This window comes from Equus caballus, chromosome 18, assembly GCF_041296265.1.
Source record: "Equus caballus isolate H_3958 breed thoroughbred chromosome 18, TB-T2T, whole genome shotgun sequence".
In the NCBI taxonomy this organism is placed as follows: Eukaryota; Metazoa; Chordata; class Mammalia; order Perissodactyla; family Equidae; genus Equus; species Equus caballus.
Genome location: NC_091701.1, coordinates 68,158,028 through 68,176,129, shown reverse-complemented (window position 1 = coordinate 68,176,129; position 18,102 = coordinate 68,158,028). Strand labels below are relative to the sequence as shown.

At 40.5% G+C, this 18,102-nt stretch overlaps 1 protein-coding gene across 3 annotated transcripts in view; it reads left to right on the top strand.

The window, feature by feature from the left end:
• The first annotated feature begins 6,592 nt into the window (after window positions 1–6,592).
• The window catches only part of STAT4 (signal transducer and activator of transcription 4), a 97,488-nt gene continuing 85,978 nt past the window's right edge, over window positions 6,593–18,102 (top strand). Inside the window, exons 1-4 of one of the 3 annotated variants that reach the window (XM_070241444.1) lie at window positions 6,593–6,616; window positions 6,810–6,871; window positions 9,741–9,869; window positions 11,421–11,565. In XM_070241444.1, the coding sequence (XP_070097545.1) occupies window positions 9,742–9,869; window positions 11,421–11,565 (273 nt within the window). In that variant the 5' untranslated portion in view covers window positions 6,593–6,616; window positions 6,810–6,871; window position 9,741. The other 2 variants (XM_023622234.2, XM_005601648.4) reach the window with 2 other exon arrangements.

Below are 18,102 nucleotides of genomic sequence, written 5' to 3'. Positions count from 1 at the left end.
AGTATGTATGAAAAACTGACAGCTAACATTATACTTGATGGGAGACTGAATGCCTTCCTCCCAAGATCAGGAACGAGGCAAGGATGTTCTCTCTCATCACTCCTGTTCAACATTGCACTGGAGGTCCTACTGGCATAATAAGGTAAGAAAAAGAAATAGCAGGCCTCCAGATTAGAAAGGAAGAAATAGAAGTCCTTATTCACAGATGATATGATTGTGAATGCAGACAATCATCATGAATTTACAAAATACCTGCTGGAACTCATAGGGGAGTTTAGCAAAGTCACTGAATACGATGTCAATCTACAAAAGTTAATTGCAATGAACGGCTAGAATTCAAAATAAAGAAATACCATTTATAGGGCTGGCCCAGTGACATAGTGGTTAAGTTCACACATTCTGCTTTGACGGCCCAGGGTTCGTGGGTTCGGATTCTGGGCACGGACATGGCACTGCTCATCAAGCTATCCTGTGGCAGCACCCCACATACAAAATACAGGAAGATTAGCACAGATGTTAGCTCAGGGCCAATCTTCCTCACCAAAAAAAATTTATTATTGACCAAAAAAAAGAAGTAATTTGGCACAAATATAAGACAAATGTGTAGGATTTGTATACAAAACATGAATGAAAGAAATCAGAGATGTAAATAAATGGAAAGATATACCACAATTCTTTTTAATATTCTTTTCTTTTATTTCCTTCAATATTACCACAAAAAAAAACTGTATTGGTCATTCATGAAGCCTGGGAGGGTGGAGGAGGTATGCAACAGAGACAAAAAATAACTTGATACAGATCATTAGACATGGGTCATTAGACTCCACCGCTAGAAACTTTTCACCGACCCACCCTTTGGGGCAAGTTTGTGCCACGTTTTCTTCTCTTTTCCCCATTTGCTCCCCTTCTTCAACTGCCTTTGTATCTTTCTCTTTTGCTTCCTTTCTTCTTTTCTCTCCTATTTGCTCCACTCTCCCAATTTCTATTCATGTCTTTAAATGGAGTCCTTTAGCTATCTTTTTCACTTTCTCCTACTACCCCAAACGGCTTAACCAAGGTCTTCTCCTAAGCAAAGATAATTCTCTCCCTAAAATATTTGAGAGAAAGAGAGAATGAGAGAGAGAAAAGGAGAGAGAGAAATTGAAAGCTAACCTTCTCTGGCCTCACTTTGGTGTTTGGATAGAAATGAGAGACATTAAATCATTATATCAATTTATATGATTATTATAACTATGAGAAACCTATAAATGTGAAATATTATTATAATTGTCAAGCATAGTGACAATCTTAGTGGGAATGAAGGGCCTGGACAAGGCAAGTCACCAGAAGGAGCCTTTCTCAGGACAGACTGTGTAATGGCGCCATCCACCAGCTCTTTCCTTTGTTCAGTAAATATTTCTTCCTTCCTTTTTTTCTCTCCCCAAAGCCCCCGTACATAGTACATAGTTGTATATCCCAGTTGTAAGTCATTCTAGTTCTTCTATGCGGGATGCTGCCACAGCCTGTCTTCATGAGTGGTGTGTAGATCTGCGCCCAGGATCAAAACCAGCGAACCCTAGGCTGCCGAAGTGGAGCACGCAAACTTAACCACTCAGCCTCGGGGCCAACCCCAGCAAACATTTCTTGAATACCTGTTCTATGCCAGGCGCTGAGCTAAGACTGAAACACAAAGAACAATATCACTTAGTTCTGAGCCTTTAAATACTCAGTTCAAAGAGAGAGAGCAACATATGAAAAATATATAAAATAGAATAGGGTGATTAAGGGCTATTTAACTGACCAGACAAAAAGTTTTTTTTGGAAGAGTCTACAACTCACTAGCCTGCTGTCAAACCTCATTTTCTAATTTGTGGCTCAGCAGAAACAGTCACCTTATGTACAGTATAAACAAGATGCTGTAGAACCACATAATTTGCTAAATGTTTTGGAACTCTGTTGGCAGTGTGTCTACCATCATGATACATCGAGGACTTTTAAATATATGTATTGCTAATTGTCCATATGCTCCAGGCGAAAGCTGGAGAATCAGAATATATATATCATCTCCACCCAATAGACTATGCAATGAGCCTCCCTATTTTGGAATTTGTGTTTAGATCCTTAAACTTACTTCTTCCATAGTTCTTTGAGCAATTTATTGCTTTTCTTATAAGAGTAAATAAGATTTTTAGTAAAGCCAACGGTTACAAACATTGTTTCTGGAGTCACACGGTGCTGAGCGTGAGCCCTGGATCTCCCCCTCATGAGCTGATTAACATTGACCAGGTCCTCTGGCCTCATCACACCTGGTCTCCTCTCTGTCGATGGGAGATCAGAATGATACTCAGTCCTATGGCGTCTCGTGAGGATTAGGTCAAACAATGCGTGCAAAGTCCTCAGCACCTCGTCTGGCAGGGAGTTAGAGCTGAAAAGGCGCTGTTGTTGGAAAGAACGCTGCTTTGTAAACTGCAATGCTTCTGAGGTGGCAGTAGAGGGAGCACTGTCACTGGGAACTGGACTTGAGAACTAACAAGACATCAAGTCCTTTGAACAAGACATTGTCCCTAGTCTGATGGAGCTTGAAAGACGTGCACACAGATGAGCTGGTAAGACCCACAGCGGACTGTCTTGCCCCATAATCCTTGCTCTCCCTCTCATTTGGTACCGGCCTATGCTACCACAGAATTCAATGTATCTTGCGTACATATGTGTTCTGTCTGTCCAGCATCCAACTACAACTCACTCAGTTCCCTTGGGACACATAAGAGGGGAAGCTTGGATGAGAGAGGTAAGGTGCTATCACAAAATGAAAACCAACAATGCTTACAGTCTTTGAACAAGAATTGGGAGAAGGTGGAGCTGGCCTCCGACCTGCAGCAGGAAGAGCGAGCTCCTGCTCTCCTCCTCTCTCACCGCCTCCAAAATAAGCAGCTCTACTTAACACGGTGGGAAAAGCACAGTCAGAAGAACTGTTTCTGAATCCTCCCCGCCTCTGACTTACAGGTGGGAACCTGCCCACCTCACTTGACTTCTCTCCATGTCCGTTTGAAACCCCATCTGTACCGTGAGCAGGGAGGGACGGCCGCGGGTTAACCTAGAGACCTCCAACGTTCCTCAAACGTGGTTATTATTACTCTATGAATGATAGCTATTGTTGAGCATTTCCACTTATTTCATTCCTTACATTAGATCTTTGAATCTTCTCAGCAATTTCATGTGGAGTATAACATCCCCATTTTCACAAGGAGTTTGGGGCTCAGAGAGGTTAGGTAGCTTAAAAGTGGCAAAATCAAAACTAGAATCTATTTTTCTAAAAGTCTATAATCTGAGAATTTCCTCTGAAGATGAGGCCCACAGAATTAGGAGTAGGGCTTATAACCAGGGAAATTGGGGATTATTAATAGGGGGGAGAGGTGTCTGTGGCGGCCTTTGAGTTTGGGAAACTTTATGGGGATTTCACCGTATGGTGTTTCTGTTTGTTTTGCTTTGGATTTTTTTCATTTCTTTTTCTTTTTTTCTTATAGCTCTGAGGGACCGGTGAGGCAAAGGCCAGTGTAGGGCCAAGAAATTGGGGACCTGGCTATTTAGACTTGATTCTAAGAGAGAGAAGCAAAGTGGACATAGAGATAGCCTTTCTTGGAAGCCTGACTCAGTGTGTGAAATAGGAAAGGAGACAGCGGTTTAAGGGAGATGGTTTAACCAAGAAAGAAAGTGTTCATTGGGGTGGAGAGTCCCTCATGATACATAGATCTGGGTAAACTGATTACGGTGGACAGAGCAGAGATTTCCAGGGTGGTGTCTGCGGATACCTGGGGGTGGTCCCCAAGACCTTTTCAGAGAGTCTGAAAAGTTAAAATTATTTTTATAAAATACTGTTTTGCTTTGTCACTCTGTTGACGTTTGCATTGGTGGTATCAAAGCAACGGTGGGTAATGTTGGTGCCTTAACATAAGCCAAGGCGGTGAGGCCAAGTTACCCTAGCAGTTGTTGTATTCTTTACCACCGCACACTTAAAACTTTTTAAATGCCAGTTTGACTTAAGAATGTTTTCAATGAAGCAGGAAAATTAATCTTCTTAAATCTCAGCCCTTGATACATGTTAACGTATGATGAACATCTCAAGGAAAAGCACTTGTGTGATTGAGTTGCCCATGGCATTGGCCACTTTTTTTCACAGAACACCATTTTTACTTGAAAGCACGACTGACAAACTATGATTATTCAGACTTGGGTATCTGGAAGACATTTTCCTGAAAATGAACAAAGTGAGCCCGTCACTTCAAGGAAAACAACTGGCAATATTCGGTCCTAATGATGAAACCAGAGCTTTCAAACAAAATTAGAATTTGGTAAACTTGTATCTTCACTATGAGCTTAACAATTTCCTAATACGTGACATACTTTTCTAATGAGATCAGTGGTGATATTAACTAATGTGATGTTTTTCATATTGTTTGATGAAGTGTGTCAGCATTTGCAAGATCTGCATAATTCAGTGGACCAATATTTTCCAAATGACCAATATGTGATATCACGAAACCATGCATGTATAAAAGTTTCACTCAAAATACAAGGTATTTTGTATTGATTTTGTATCTTGTATGATATTTACCATACCAACGGATTTGGTAACAGTACGTGTAAAGTTTGCTGATACGGTTTCATATTCTACAGTGTAAACAACCTTTAACAAACCACCACTTGTTGAGTTTTGATGTGGTATCAAAGAAGGATATCCACAATATCTGAAAGGTTATTAAAACGCTCTTCCCTTTTCCAATTACATATCCACGTGAATCTAGATTTTCTTCAAATACTTCAATTAAAATAATATTTTGCAACAGGTCAATGTCAGAAGCAGATGTAAGAATCCAGCTGTCCTCTCTCAAGCCAGACATTAAAGAGATTTTCAAAAATGTAAATCAATGCCACTCTTCTCACTATTTTTCTTTTGTGTTGGAAAATATACTTTGTTTTTCATAAAAGATGTTTATTTTAACACATAGTGGGTTTAGGATTGTAACTTTACAAGAGCATATATTTTAATTTTTTTCTCAGCTTTGATTTTTTAGTACAGTAAATACAAATTTAATACAGGGAAGTAATATGCAAAAATTCTCTGGGGTTGTCAACAATTTTTAAGACTATAAATGTGTCATGAGACCAAACAGTTTGAGAACCGTTGGGGGAGACCCAAGGTGAAGTTCTTCAAAGGAAGAAGGGGACAAAGTGTCTGCTTACATAGCAGGCACTCAGCAGTTGACCCCAATGATGATAAAAACGTGCAAAAGCTGTGAGACTAACACTACAAGGCAGAAAGAGAAAAGTGCTAAGCGAGTGGTCTGGGTCGCTGCTGTCCAATAGGGTAGCCACTAGCCACTTGTGGCTTTTAAGCCCTTGAAATGTGGCTAGTCCAAACTGAGATGTCTTGAAAGTGCCAAATACACACCAGATTTCAGAGATTTAACACGAACTGAGGAATGCGAAGTATCTCATTAATAACTTCTTATATTGATTTTATGCTGAAATGTCAATATTCTGTTTGTATTGGGTGATTGATAGTATTGAAATTAATTTCATTTGCTCCTTTTCCTCCTTTAATATGGCTGCTAGAAAATGTAAACACACGTGGCTTGCATTTTCTTTCTCTCGGACAGCACTAGTTTGGACGGGAAGTCTGATGGGAATTCAGAGCAGGGAAAAGTTGCTGTGGTTGGGGCCATCGGTGAAGTCTTCCCCGAGAAGGATAGGATTTCAATAAGCAGACAAGTTGGGGGAGGAAATTGCAGATGAGGGGAGCATCAACAGTAACATACGAGAGGTTAATTCAGGGAGCAGAGGAGACGGGTCTGTGTCAGATTATGGGCTCCTGCAGGGAACAGAAGTTTCCTGGATATGTTAGGACCAAATTGTGCAGAACTTTGAGTGCCAAGAACTTGGACTTTTTCCTATAGGCAGTGACCACTTCCTCAGAAGAAAACTGGACTTTTCCCCGTAGCTTATGGAATAGTCTGAATTAGACACAGTCTTCACGTGGAGACAGAGTGGTGTCAGCTCTCAGAAAGTGCCCGATGGGCGAGCAGCCAGGACCAGGCCAATCAGACCAGTGAATCTGGAGGGATGTCAGAGTGACTTGGGGGTTGATTGACTTATTTTTTGCGAGGGAGGCAGAGGGTGGTAAATGCAAGCCCAGGATAATAATGCCACCTGCGAGAGGAGGAGTGTGCCGAGGGGCAGCTCTGTGGTGGCTGGTCAGGACAGTGGGGAAGCAGGCTTTCGTCGTGGTTTATTGCTCTAGGCATGTGCATACGCAGATTGAGTCATTCTGTCTACCTCTTTCTGTCGAACTCCCTTTATTTTTGACTTTATTTTCTTGAATATTTACGGAGCTCCTACTGTGTACCAGGGGGTTAACATCTAGCTGTGAGGAGATAAAATGAAAAGACCACTAAGGAGGGAGCTGAGAAACCAGGACTCTTATCCAGGCTCCTCAGCTCCTCACTGAGTCGCTCTGGGCCTCAGTCCCTTCAAATAGGAAAGAGGAGTCAGAACCACATGAGACCAAGGCTCCCTCCCGCTTGGGGATTCTAGAACAGGCCCATGTCACAAAAGGAGAGGAGCATACCTTAGCAACCAGGTACAGGGCTACTGGGGAGGGAAGGAGGATGCTGGGCCAGTAAGGACAGGCTTCAGTGGCCCGCCCAGGACCTAGCCTGAACCTTTGGCTGAAGTTGGCTTCCTCCCTTTGAGCAGACCCTGCTGGAATCGGACCGCAGTGGGGTCTATGAGTTGGGTGTTTTTATCCTGGCTACCCACCCCTTCCATTCCAGGGGCTGGCTCGCCGTGGTGAGTGGAGTCTGAAGGAGGAAGCCGGGAATTTAGCTGCAGGCAAGTAAGTGTGCAGGGGCCTCTCAGAACCTCTGGGGAAACCCCTGCAGAAAACGAACGCGTGCAGCCCCCACCCGCCCACCTCCTCCCGACCTCCTTGGGCCACCTGCAGTTGGCTGGTGGGGACGAGAGGAGAGGGAGCCCTGCAAAGGGGCTTCAGCCTGACTGTTTCTGCTCTTTAGCATTTCTAGAATAGAGAGTGGGTGGGAACCGACCCAAGTAAAGTCCCAGAGACTCTGACACTGACGCACAGGAAAGCCTCAAGTGGGAGGAGAAATGCAAATCCCCTACTGACGATGGCGTCAGCGGCATTGTCCTGGGGACTGTGAAGGGCGATTCTGCCTTTGGACTTGAGCGCCGCCTGGGCCCTGGGCTGAGAGAACCGGGTAAGTAGGCAGACCACAACTTCGTGTTGCTTCTCCGGCAGAGCACCGGCCAGGAAATGCTTATGCAGGATGCTGTTGAGGCTGTGCTCTTCTCTCGGTGTTTTGACAGTTCCTTCTTTTTAACCTGTTTGAGGATGGGCAATTTCAAAAAGAAGCGTCGGACTCCATGATTCAAGATGCGCTCTGGCGCAGGTCTCTCGGCGGAGACTCGCGCTCTGCCCGGGGAATCTGAACGGTGGGTGGGACGCTTGTGGCTGCTGCGGAGGTGTGTCCTCGCGAAGTGCTGAAAGTGAGCCCCTCTTCACTTTCTTAGCTTCCCTGAGCTATGATGTCTGACGTTAGATTGCACGCCTGGGTTTCAGAAAAAAGCCCGCAGCGAGGGCAGCCGGTGATTGTGGCTTTGATGAGAGCGAATGATGGTTTAGGGCAGGCCATTTCCTATACAAGCTCCACGAGTCACAGATCCAGCGCGGCACCGTTAGCTCCCAGACAGTGGGACAAAACGCCCTTTTATATAGATCTTCTAGGGCCAGGCATTCAAAGAGAATAGTCAGTCAGGCGCTCCGTTTTCAAAAAAAGTGTTCTGTAGTTTTCTTGGGATGGGAGAATTAACCGCTAGAGAGTGAAAAGCAAAAAAGCGTACTGGTGGATGTCTAAAGACATTTCTAGAGGCTGCAACAGAGAGGAATATCCTAGGACTATATACCGTCTCGTTCCCTTTTTCAGACTTGAGTTCAGCTCTCTGGAAGATGGACTCCTCTCCTTGTAGTCATCTATCTAACTTTCAGATGGGTGCAGTCCAGCTGACTCTTAGTTAGCAAACAGGTTTGCATCCAAATGGTAGCAAGGATTTAACAACACATAGTAGCAATTGTAATTGTAAAGCTATTTTTGGCTCATGTTCTCTCTGGTCATTAACAAGAATAAATTGATAGGATATAGTAAGACAATGCCAATAGCAGCATGGGAACAAATGTGCCAGTTTTGTGTGGAATATATATACACCCAGCATCTGGAAAGACAACTGCATCTGGCGTCAGGAGGCCTCAGGTCGAGCCTTAGGCTTCACATCTTGGGCAGGAGTCATTTCGCCTATTTGTTCCTCAGATTTTTTTTCGTTTTTAGAGTTAGGTAATACTATCCACCTGCCCTATTCACAAAACCTCAGGAGGGCCACTCATTCTTCACTTCACACTCACATACCAAGGACTCACAACATGCCTAGGACGGTATGTGTAAAGGTCTTCATGACTGTAAAATGATAGGAAAATGAAACAGTCTTTCTTTTCCCAGTTGCTTTTTTTTAGCAAAACATTGGCAATAATCTTCTTCTATACATTCGGATGAGGGAAAAGTTACCCCAAAATAGTCCATTTGAAACCTGAGGAGTATGCGGATGAAATACACAAACTTCGTTATCATGATGTTCTGTAAGCGATAGGAAATCTTTACTGACTTCTGAGGGAGATTGAAATACTATGGGGATTAATCCTGTAAAAGTTTTTCTTTGAGCTAGAATTGCTGACAAAACAATCAAGCATTTGACTTTGGGAAAAGTAAAATACTGTAACCTTGAGGAGACGTCATATTAATTTCCCTGAATTAGGAAATATGTCTAAAGCTTCTAAATTGGCCAGAGTGGGGTTCTGTGGGGGAAACACGCAGTTTTGTTTTATGACAGGCTGCCAAATGTGTATCAAGTGTGGTTTCTTCCTCCTTAAGTAACTGAGGGTTTAACCACCGCCAGATACACATCAGAGACTAGTTCAAAGTAGACCTTAAAATCTTTGCCCAGCCATAGTGGGTCTTCACAGAGGGAACTAGAAATGTTTATTGGTTCAGAGATATTCTGAACTAAAGAAGTAGAGCCCACGAAGAACATACAGGAAACTCCTCATAAACCTAAGACCAAATCAGACTAGACAGACGAGACAAATCTGAAATAAAGAAAAAAGCATTGGGCAGGTCCATATAAAAGAAGCTTTTATTGGGTGTTCCTCACAAATAAAGTCTTTCAAGGGTCTTAGGAGGTATGGTTGAGTGTGTTATTTGCCTTCAAGTTGCTCAAAGTCTAGTGTAGAGGGAGCAGGGCATAGGAAAGGAGCCTTGAGAACACAACTTCGTGTAGACGGGTGGGGGTGGGGTGAAGGGGGTTGAGGGGGAGTGAAAACTTTCTGGAGAAGAGGAAACAGGAGTTCCTGTGAGAGCAAAGGAGGAGTGGTTTAGGCGCAGAGAAAGAATCCTGCTTCCTTCACTAGGGATGACTTAGGAAGAAGCGGAGAAGAATTGCTTTATCTTTGGATTGAAAGCATTTTTCTCTTTTCTGTTTCCTTTAATTGGGTGACTATTAGTAGAGAAATTTTTCTCCAGTTAGTTAACTAATGGACAACATTGCCTGTTTGAAATCTGAGAAAAAAAAGGAAAACATATATCCCAGTTATTAATTAACGTTATTTTTGAACTCTAATTTTACTTCTTCTTTTATAGCATGTCTCAGTGGAATCAGGTCCAACAGTTAGAAATCAAATTTTTGGAGCAAGTAGATCAATTCTACGATGACAACTTTCCTATGGAAATTCGACATCTATTGGCCCAGTGGATTGAAAATCAAGACTGGTAAGATTAAACAAGACTGCGTTTTTCCTAGAGGTTAATGAACAAATGCTTTATGCTCTGTCCACATGAATTTATTCAGTGGGCCACTTTTGACTTCATAGATGCATTCTTTTCCGGTAAAGAATCTTCTTCAAGGATTTGGAAAGCTTCCTCAAAGGAGAAGAATTGTGGTCCTTTCTGGTTTCATCCCTTGTAGATGAAAACTTGATGGTTTTAGTGCTTTGGTTTTTTCTGTTTTCTAAATATTAAAAAGTGAATAAGTCAATCTATTGTTTATATCAATTCTCTATGACAGACTCTGTAAATAAATATTTTTTCTCAGTATGTTTTACAAACATACAAACAGAGCTCTATTCTCTTTGTACAATTAAAAAAATTTTTTTTGCTTTAAACAATCATCTAACTTTTTTATTGTGATAAAATATATGTGACATAAAATTTATCCTTTTTTCTGAGGAATATTAGCCCTGAGCTAACACCCATTGCCAATCCTCCTCTTTTGCTGAGGAAGATTGGCCCTGAGCTAAAATCTGTGCCCATCTTCCTCTGTTATATATGTGGGACACTGCCACAGCATGGCTTGATAAGCAGTGCATAGGTCCACACCTGGGATCTGAACCAGTGAACCCCTGGCCACCAAAGCAGAGCATGCGACTTAACCACTACGCCACTGGGCTGGCACCTAAAATTTATCATTTTAACCATCTGTAGGCGTACAGTTTAGTGGCATTAAGTATAGTTACATTGTTGTGGAACCTTCACCATCATCCATCTCCAGAACTTTTTCATCTTCTCAAACTAGAACTCTATACTCATTAAACACTAACCCGTCATTCTTTCTCCCCAGCCCCTGGCAACCAGCATTCTATTTTCTGTCTCTATGAATTTGACTACTCTGGGTACTTCATATATCAGGCAATATTTGTCATTTTGTGGCTGACACTTCACTTAACATATCTTTTCGAAGGTTTGTTCATGTAGTGTGTATCAGAATTTCCTTCCTTTTTAAGGTCAAATAATATTCTTTTGTATGTACGTACCACATTTTGTTTATTCATTCATCAGTAAACATTTGAGTTGTTCCCACCTTTTAGCTATTGTGAATAAAGCTGATATGGATGTTGGTGTGCAAATATCTGTTCAAGTCCTTGCTTTCAATCTTTTGAGTATCTACCCAGAAGTGGAAGTGCTGTATGTATTTCTGATTATATTTTGAGGAAATCCAGATTACCACAGTGGCTGTACCATTTTCCACTCCCACCAGCAATGCACAAGGGTCCCAGTTTCTCCACATCCTCACCAACACTTGTTATCAGTGTTTTTGCTAATAGCCATCCTAACAGGTGTGAAGTGGTAGCCCATGTTTTGATTTGCGTTTTCCTAATGATTAGTGATGTTGAGCATACTTTCAGGTGTACAATTTAATTTTTAAAAACCTTGAAATGCTTATCACTGTGGAATAGATTTATGACTTTAAAATTAGTATGGTAAAAAAAAGTAGACATTCTACTAAATTGTTTCCTGCTGTGTAATGACACTTTTGTTTTTTAGGGAGGCGGCTGCTAACAATGAAACCATGGCAACAATTCTTCTTCAAAACTTATTAATACAACTGGATGAACAGTTAGGTCGAGTTTCCAAAGAGAAAAACCTGCTCTTGATACACAATCTAAAAAGAATTAGGAAAGTCCTTCAGGTGAGAATGCGTTCTACTCTTTCAAAATATTTGGATTTATGAGTCTTAAATTCAGTAAAAAAAAAAAAAAAAAGAAAGAAAGAAAAAGATCAAATATGTACCCTTATCTTATTTTCAAAGCGGATTTAAGAGGGAAAAATCTGAATTCTCTTACCATTTTACATTTTGTGCTCAATTTTATTTCATTATCCGATGTTTGTTTTTCATGAAATTTTGAATCTAAAATACACTGCAAGTGGGAGTATAAGTGTGATTTGCTTGTGACTGTTTACTAGTTATGATCAAATCTGACAGCGCTGGGATGGAGATTTGAAAGATAAGAGTTTCATGGCTATCCCCAGTCCTTCCTTGCCTTTGGCTCTTACCTAAGGATTTAGAGTTAGTACTCTTCTCATTCTTAGACGGAAGCATCATGGTTGTTTGCATCCTTCCGGATTGGGTTCCAATCTCACCTCTTTCCAAAGCGTTCTTTGCTGCACTCTGGTGCCCTATTCCAAAGGTTCACCCAGGCAAAGCCCATCTCTCTGTGTTAGCACAACTCCTGCGACACATCTGTACCATGGCATTTAGTACATTCTGCATTAGCGTCGTTTCTATGTGTTTTTCTTCTCCCCCAAAATGTGGGTTACTTGAGGCAAGGACTTTGGTACTCAGCTTTGAATTCCCAGTGCCCACACAAGGCTGCACACATGGCAGATGTGTAATATTCGTTGATTACAGGGATAAGTGAATGAAGGGAGTGAAACAGGGATCTAAAGAATTAAGGGCAGGCTAATATGGAGCTAAGCCCAGAGGTGCTAGCATCACAAACTCTGAAGATGGACTGCTGTCATATTCACTGGGTGCCTATACAGCATATTAGATAACCTGAAAAGTGCATATGCCATTTGTCAGTGAGGCATTCTTAGAATCCCAGCCTTACAATGCATACATTTTTAGAATATTTTACCTAGACTATAATAGAAATGCCCTTGAAATTACTAACTATGTGTGAGAGGAACATATATATTAATTTTTTTCCTGTTGTTGTTTAGATTGCACTGAGCCATCTTTGCCCTTGTAATACCCTACGAATTTGCAAGACACTTGGCCAGGGTAGGAAAATAGCTTGTTGCCAACAAAACAGGATTTTTCACAGCATAAAGCAAACTGTCTCTTACGGAGATAAGACATTTAACCTTGGCTTCATTAGCTTAGTGCCCTAATCAATAAACCTCAAACAGGGGTTGGCATACTGCTACCCACAAGTCCAAGGTGGTCACTGCCTTTTTTTGTATGGCCCATGACTAAGAATGGTTTTTACATTTTTAATGGTTGAAAAAGAATAAAAGTAAAATACATTTGAAAAGTTTGTGACGTGAAAATTATGTGAAATTCAAATGTCTGTATTTTGGTGGAACATAGCCATGCTCATTCGTTTATGTACTGAATGTGGCTGCTTTTGCATTGTGATGGCACAGTTGAGTAGCTGTGACAGAGAGTGTATGGCCCCCAAAGTCTAAAATAAAAATGTGTGTGTGTGTATTGTGTGTGTGTATGAAGCATGCTTATCTGGCCCTTTACAGGAAAGTTTACTGACCCCTAACCTAAAGATCCTACAGAAAAAGTTCTCCAGGTCACTTTGCTAGAAGGACACAGATGGGTAAAATGAATGATGGCATGGTCTTTAGAAATTCTGACTCTCAATAATGTGGCCTTGGGCAAGTCCCTTAATCTCTCTGAATTCCCATATCTTTTCGTGTAAATGAGAATGATTATTATTTACCTTTTTGGATTGTAAGGAAGAGTTTTTATTCTGGCAAAAAATAGACTTTCAATAAATGGTGCTTGTTGTTGGCAGAGAAAATAGGGGGATCTTCTCAGTATAAACGAGGGTAAACGTTCAGCCCATCTTTTTTCCCGGTGGGGATAAGATTGTGAGGGAGCTCAAGAACCCGCAGTAACTCCCAGTGACATTTCAGCTCAAACACACAGTCACTCTTCTGCTTATGTCACTGGCCCTCCAGCATCTTGCCTCTCTAGGTCTTTCCCAACAAACTGCTCCAAGCTCAACATCCCTGTCCCAGAAAAACAGATCTAGTCCTTGTTCCCAAACACACCAAGCTCACTCTTGAATGACTCTGAGCCTTTATCCGTGACTGTCTTATGGCCAGGAATGCTCCGTGGTCCCTCTTCCTTCAGTCGAGTTCCCACCCATCCCTGGAGGACCTGTGGAGGTCCCAGTGCAGCAAGGAAACCTTCGCATATGCTCTAGCCTTGTTCTCATCCTTCGCGGAGCACTGGTTACGAGATAACCAGCATCTCCTCTGGGTTGGACGTGTCCGAGCAGGCCTGAGGCTCCCTGAAGGGAAAAGCCTGACCTCCTTTTGCAAGCCCCCTCCTGCCTCCGGTACCCAGTGTGGGTCTTCTACAAATGAGGAACTCAAGAAACTGGTTGGTTAAGATATTTTGAATGGACAAAAACACTTGCTCTTTTCTTCATTTTATAAACTATGCTCATTGGATATTTGTATTAATTCATAACACAATAGAAAATAGCAATAAAGAACATCGTCAACTATGGTTTTACATCTAAACAAACCTGCATTTTATGTTTCTTTTTAATCTATCATATTCCCATGGTTTTGTTTTTACTTCTTTTTACTGAGGCCGTAATAGTTTATAACATTGTGAAATTTCAGTTGTACATTTTTATTAGTCCGTCACCATACATAAGCGCCCCTTTACCCCTTATGCCCACTCCCCAAGCCCCTTCCCCTCTAGTAACCACTAATCTGTTCTCTTTGTCTATGTGTTTGTTTATCTTCCACATGAGTGAAATCATGAAGTGTTTGTCACTTTCTGTCTGGCTTATTTCGCTTAACATCATACCCTCAAGATCCATCCATCTTGTTGCAAATAGGACGATTTTTTCTTTTTATGGCTGAGTAGTATTCCATAGTATATATATATACAACATCTTCTTTATCCATTCATCAGCCAATGGGCACTTGGGTTGCTTCCACATCTTGGCTATTGTGAATAATGCCGCAATGAACATAAGGGTGCATAAGTCTCTTTGAATTCTTGATAAATATCCAGTAATGGGATAGCTTGGTCATATGGTATTTCTATTTTTAACTTTTTGAGAAGTCTCCATACTGTTTTCCATAGTGGCTGCACCAGTGGTCTATGAGGGTTCCCTTCTCTCCACATCCTCTCCAACATTAGTGATTTTTTGTCTTGGTGATTATAGCCATTCTAACAGGTGTAGGTGATAGCTCATTGTAGTTTTGATTTGCATTTCCCGGATGACTAGTGATGTTGAACATCTTTTCATGTGTCTGTTGCCCTTCTATATATCTTCCTTGGAAAAACGTCTATTCATATCCTCTGCCCATTTTTTTTGAGGAAGATTAGCTCTGAGCTAACTACTGCCAATCCTCCCTTTTTTGCTGAGGAAGCCTGGCCCTGAGCTAACATCGGTGCCCATCTTCCTCTATGCTATACGTGGGACGCCTACCAAAGCATGGCTTGCCAAATGGTGCCATGTCCACACCTGGGATCCAAACCGGTAAACCCGGGGCTGCTAAGAAGTGGAACATGAGCACCCAACCGCTGCCCCACCAGGTCGGCCCCCTCCTCTGCCCATTTTTTGATTGTTTTTTTGTTGTTGTTGATTTGTGTGAGTTCTTTATATATTTTGGAGATTAACCTCTTGTCAGATATATGATTTGCAAATATTTTCTCCCAGTTGGTGGGTTGTCTTTTTGTTTTGTTCCTGGTTTCCTTTGTCTTGCAGTAGGTATTTAGTCTGATGAAGTCCCATTTATTTATTTTTTCTTTTGTTTCCCTTGCCCGAGTAGACGCGGTATTAGAAAGATCCTTCTAAGATCAATGTCAAAGAGTGTACTGCCTATATTTTCTTTTAGGAGTTTTATGGTTTCACGTCTTATCTTCAAGTTTTTAATACATTATAAGCTGATTTTTGTGTATGGTGAAAGATAATGCTCTACTTTCATTTTTTTGCAAGTGGTTGTCCAGTTTTCCCAACACCATTTACTGAAGAGACTTTCCTTTCTCCGTTGTATGTTCTTAACTCCTTTGTCAGAGATCAGCTGTCCATAGATGTGTGGTTTTATTTCTGGGCTTTTAATTCTGTTCCGTTGATCTGTGTGTCTGACTTTGTACCAGTACCATGCTGTTTTTATTACTGTGGCTTTCTAGTATATTTTGAAGTCAGGGATTGTGATGCCTCCAGCTTTGTTCTTTTTTCTCAGGATTGCTTTAGCTATTTGGAGTCTTTCGTTGCCCCATATGAATTTTAGGATTCTTTATTCTATTTCCATGAAGAATGTCATTGGTATTCTGATTGGGGTTGCATTGAATCTGTAGATTGCTTTGGGTAGTATGGACATTTTAACTATGTTTATTCTTCTAAGCCATGTGCATGGAATATCTTTCCATTTCTTTATGTCATCATCGATTTCTTTCAATAACATCTTATAGTTCTCATTGTATAGGTCTTCCACCTCCTTGGTTAAATTTATTCCTAGATATTTTATTTATTCTTTTTGTTGCAATTGTAAATGAGATTGTGTTCTTGAGTTCTCCTTCTGTTAGTTCGTTGTTAGAGTATAAAAATACAACTGATTTTTGTAAGTTGATTTTGTACCCTGCAACTTTGCCGTAGTTGCTGATTATTTCTAATAGTTTTCTGATGGATTCTTTAGGGTTTTCTATATATAAAGTCATGTTGTCTGCAAATAGCAAGAGTTTCACTTCTTCATTGCCAGTTTGGATTCCTTTTATTTCTTTTTCTTGCCTAACTGCTCTGACCAAAACCTCCAGTACTGTATTGAATACAAGTGGTGAGAGTGGGCACCCTTGTCTTGTTCCTGTTCTCAGAGGAATGGCTTTCAGTTTTTCCCTGTTGAATACCATGTTGGCTGTGGATTTGTCATATAAGGCCTTTATTATGTTGAGGTACTTTCCTTCTATACCCATTTTATTGAAAGTTTTTATCAAAGTTTTTATCATAAATGGATGTTGGATCTTGTCAAATGCTTTCTCTGTGCCTATTGAGATGTGGTTTTTATTCCTCGTTTTGTTAATGTGGTGTATCACATTGATTGATTTGCAGATGTTGAACCATCTGTGAGTCCCTGGTATAAATCCCACGTGATCATGGTATATATATGGTCCTTTTAGTATAGTATTGTTCTCAGTTTGCCTAATTTTGTTGAGGATTTTTGCGTCTATGTTCATCAGCGATATTGGCCTCTAATTTTCCTTCTTTGTGTTGTCCTTATCTGGCTTTGGGATCAGGGTGATGTTGGCCTCGTAAGATGTGTTAGGAAATGTTCCATCTTCTTCAATATTTTTGGAATAGTTTGAGAAGGATAGGTATTAAATTTTCTTTGAATGTTTGGTAGAATTCTCCAGAGAAGCCAACTGGTCCTGGACTTTTATTTTTTGAGAGGTTTTTAATTACTGTTTCAACCTCTTTACTTGTGATTGGTCTATTCGGATTCTCTGTTTCTTCTTGATTCAATTTTAGGAGGTTGAATGACTCTTAAGAATTTATCCATTTCTTCTGGATTGTCCAGTTTGTTGGCATATAGCTTTTCATAGTATTCTCTTATAATCTTTTGTGTTTCCGTGGTATACATTGTAATTTCTCCTCCTTCGTTTCTAATTTTATTTCTTTGAGACTTCTCTCTTTTCAGTGAGTCTGGCTAAGGATTTGTCAATTTTGTTTATCTTCTCAAAGAACCAGCTCTTAGTTTCATTGATCCTTTCTATTGTTTTTTGTTTGTTTGTTTGTTTCAATTTCATTTATTTCTGCTCTAATTTTTATTATTTCCCTCCTTCTGATGACTTTGGGCTTTGTTTGTTCTTTTTCCAGTTCTGTTAAGTGTAGTTTAAGATTGGTTATTTGAAATTTTTCTTGTTTATTAAGGTGGGCCTGTAGTGCTATGAATTTCCCTCTTAGGACTGCCTTTGCAGCATCCCATATGAGTTGATATGGTATATTTTCATTTTCATTTGTCTCCACATATTTTTTGATTTCTCCTTTAATTTATTCAGTAATCCATTGATTGTTCAGTAGTATGATGTTTAGTCTCCACCTATTTGTCAGTTTCCCATCTTTTTCCTTGTAGTTAATTTCTAGCTTCATAGCATTATGGTTGGAAAAGATGCTTGATATGGTTTTAATCTTCTTAAATTTATTGAGGCTTAAGACAAGTTTTTATGGTAAAACAAGATGCCCCTTCCCCAAGAAGAAGAAGAAAAAAGAAATGACCTGCTGTCAAAAAACTATTGATACTATGCTTATTTAGTTTCAACATTTTCATCCTCTGGGACTTTAAATACAATCCATTTTAACTACTATAGCAAAAAAAAAAAAAAAAAAAAAAAGCAAATAATAAAGTACCAGAGGAACTAAGCAGATATAAGGTAGATTTATTTCAGTTCTTTACAGAGCAACTGAGGTTTCCAGTTTCAATATTCTAATTTGCTATTTATAACTACTTGTTATAAAAGACAAATTAA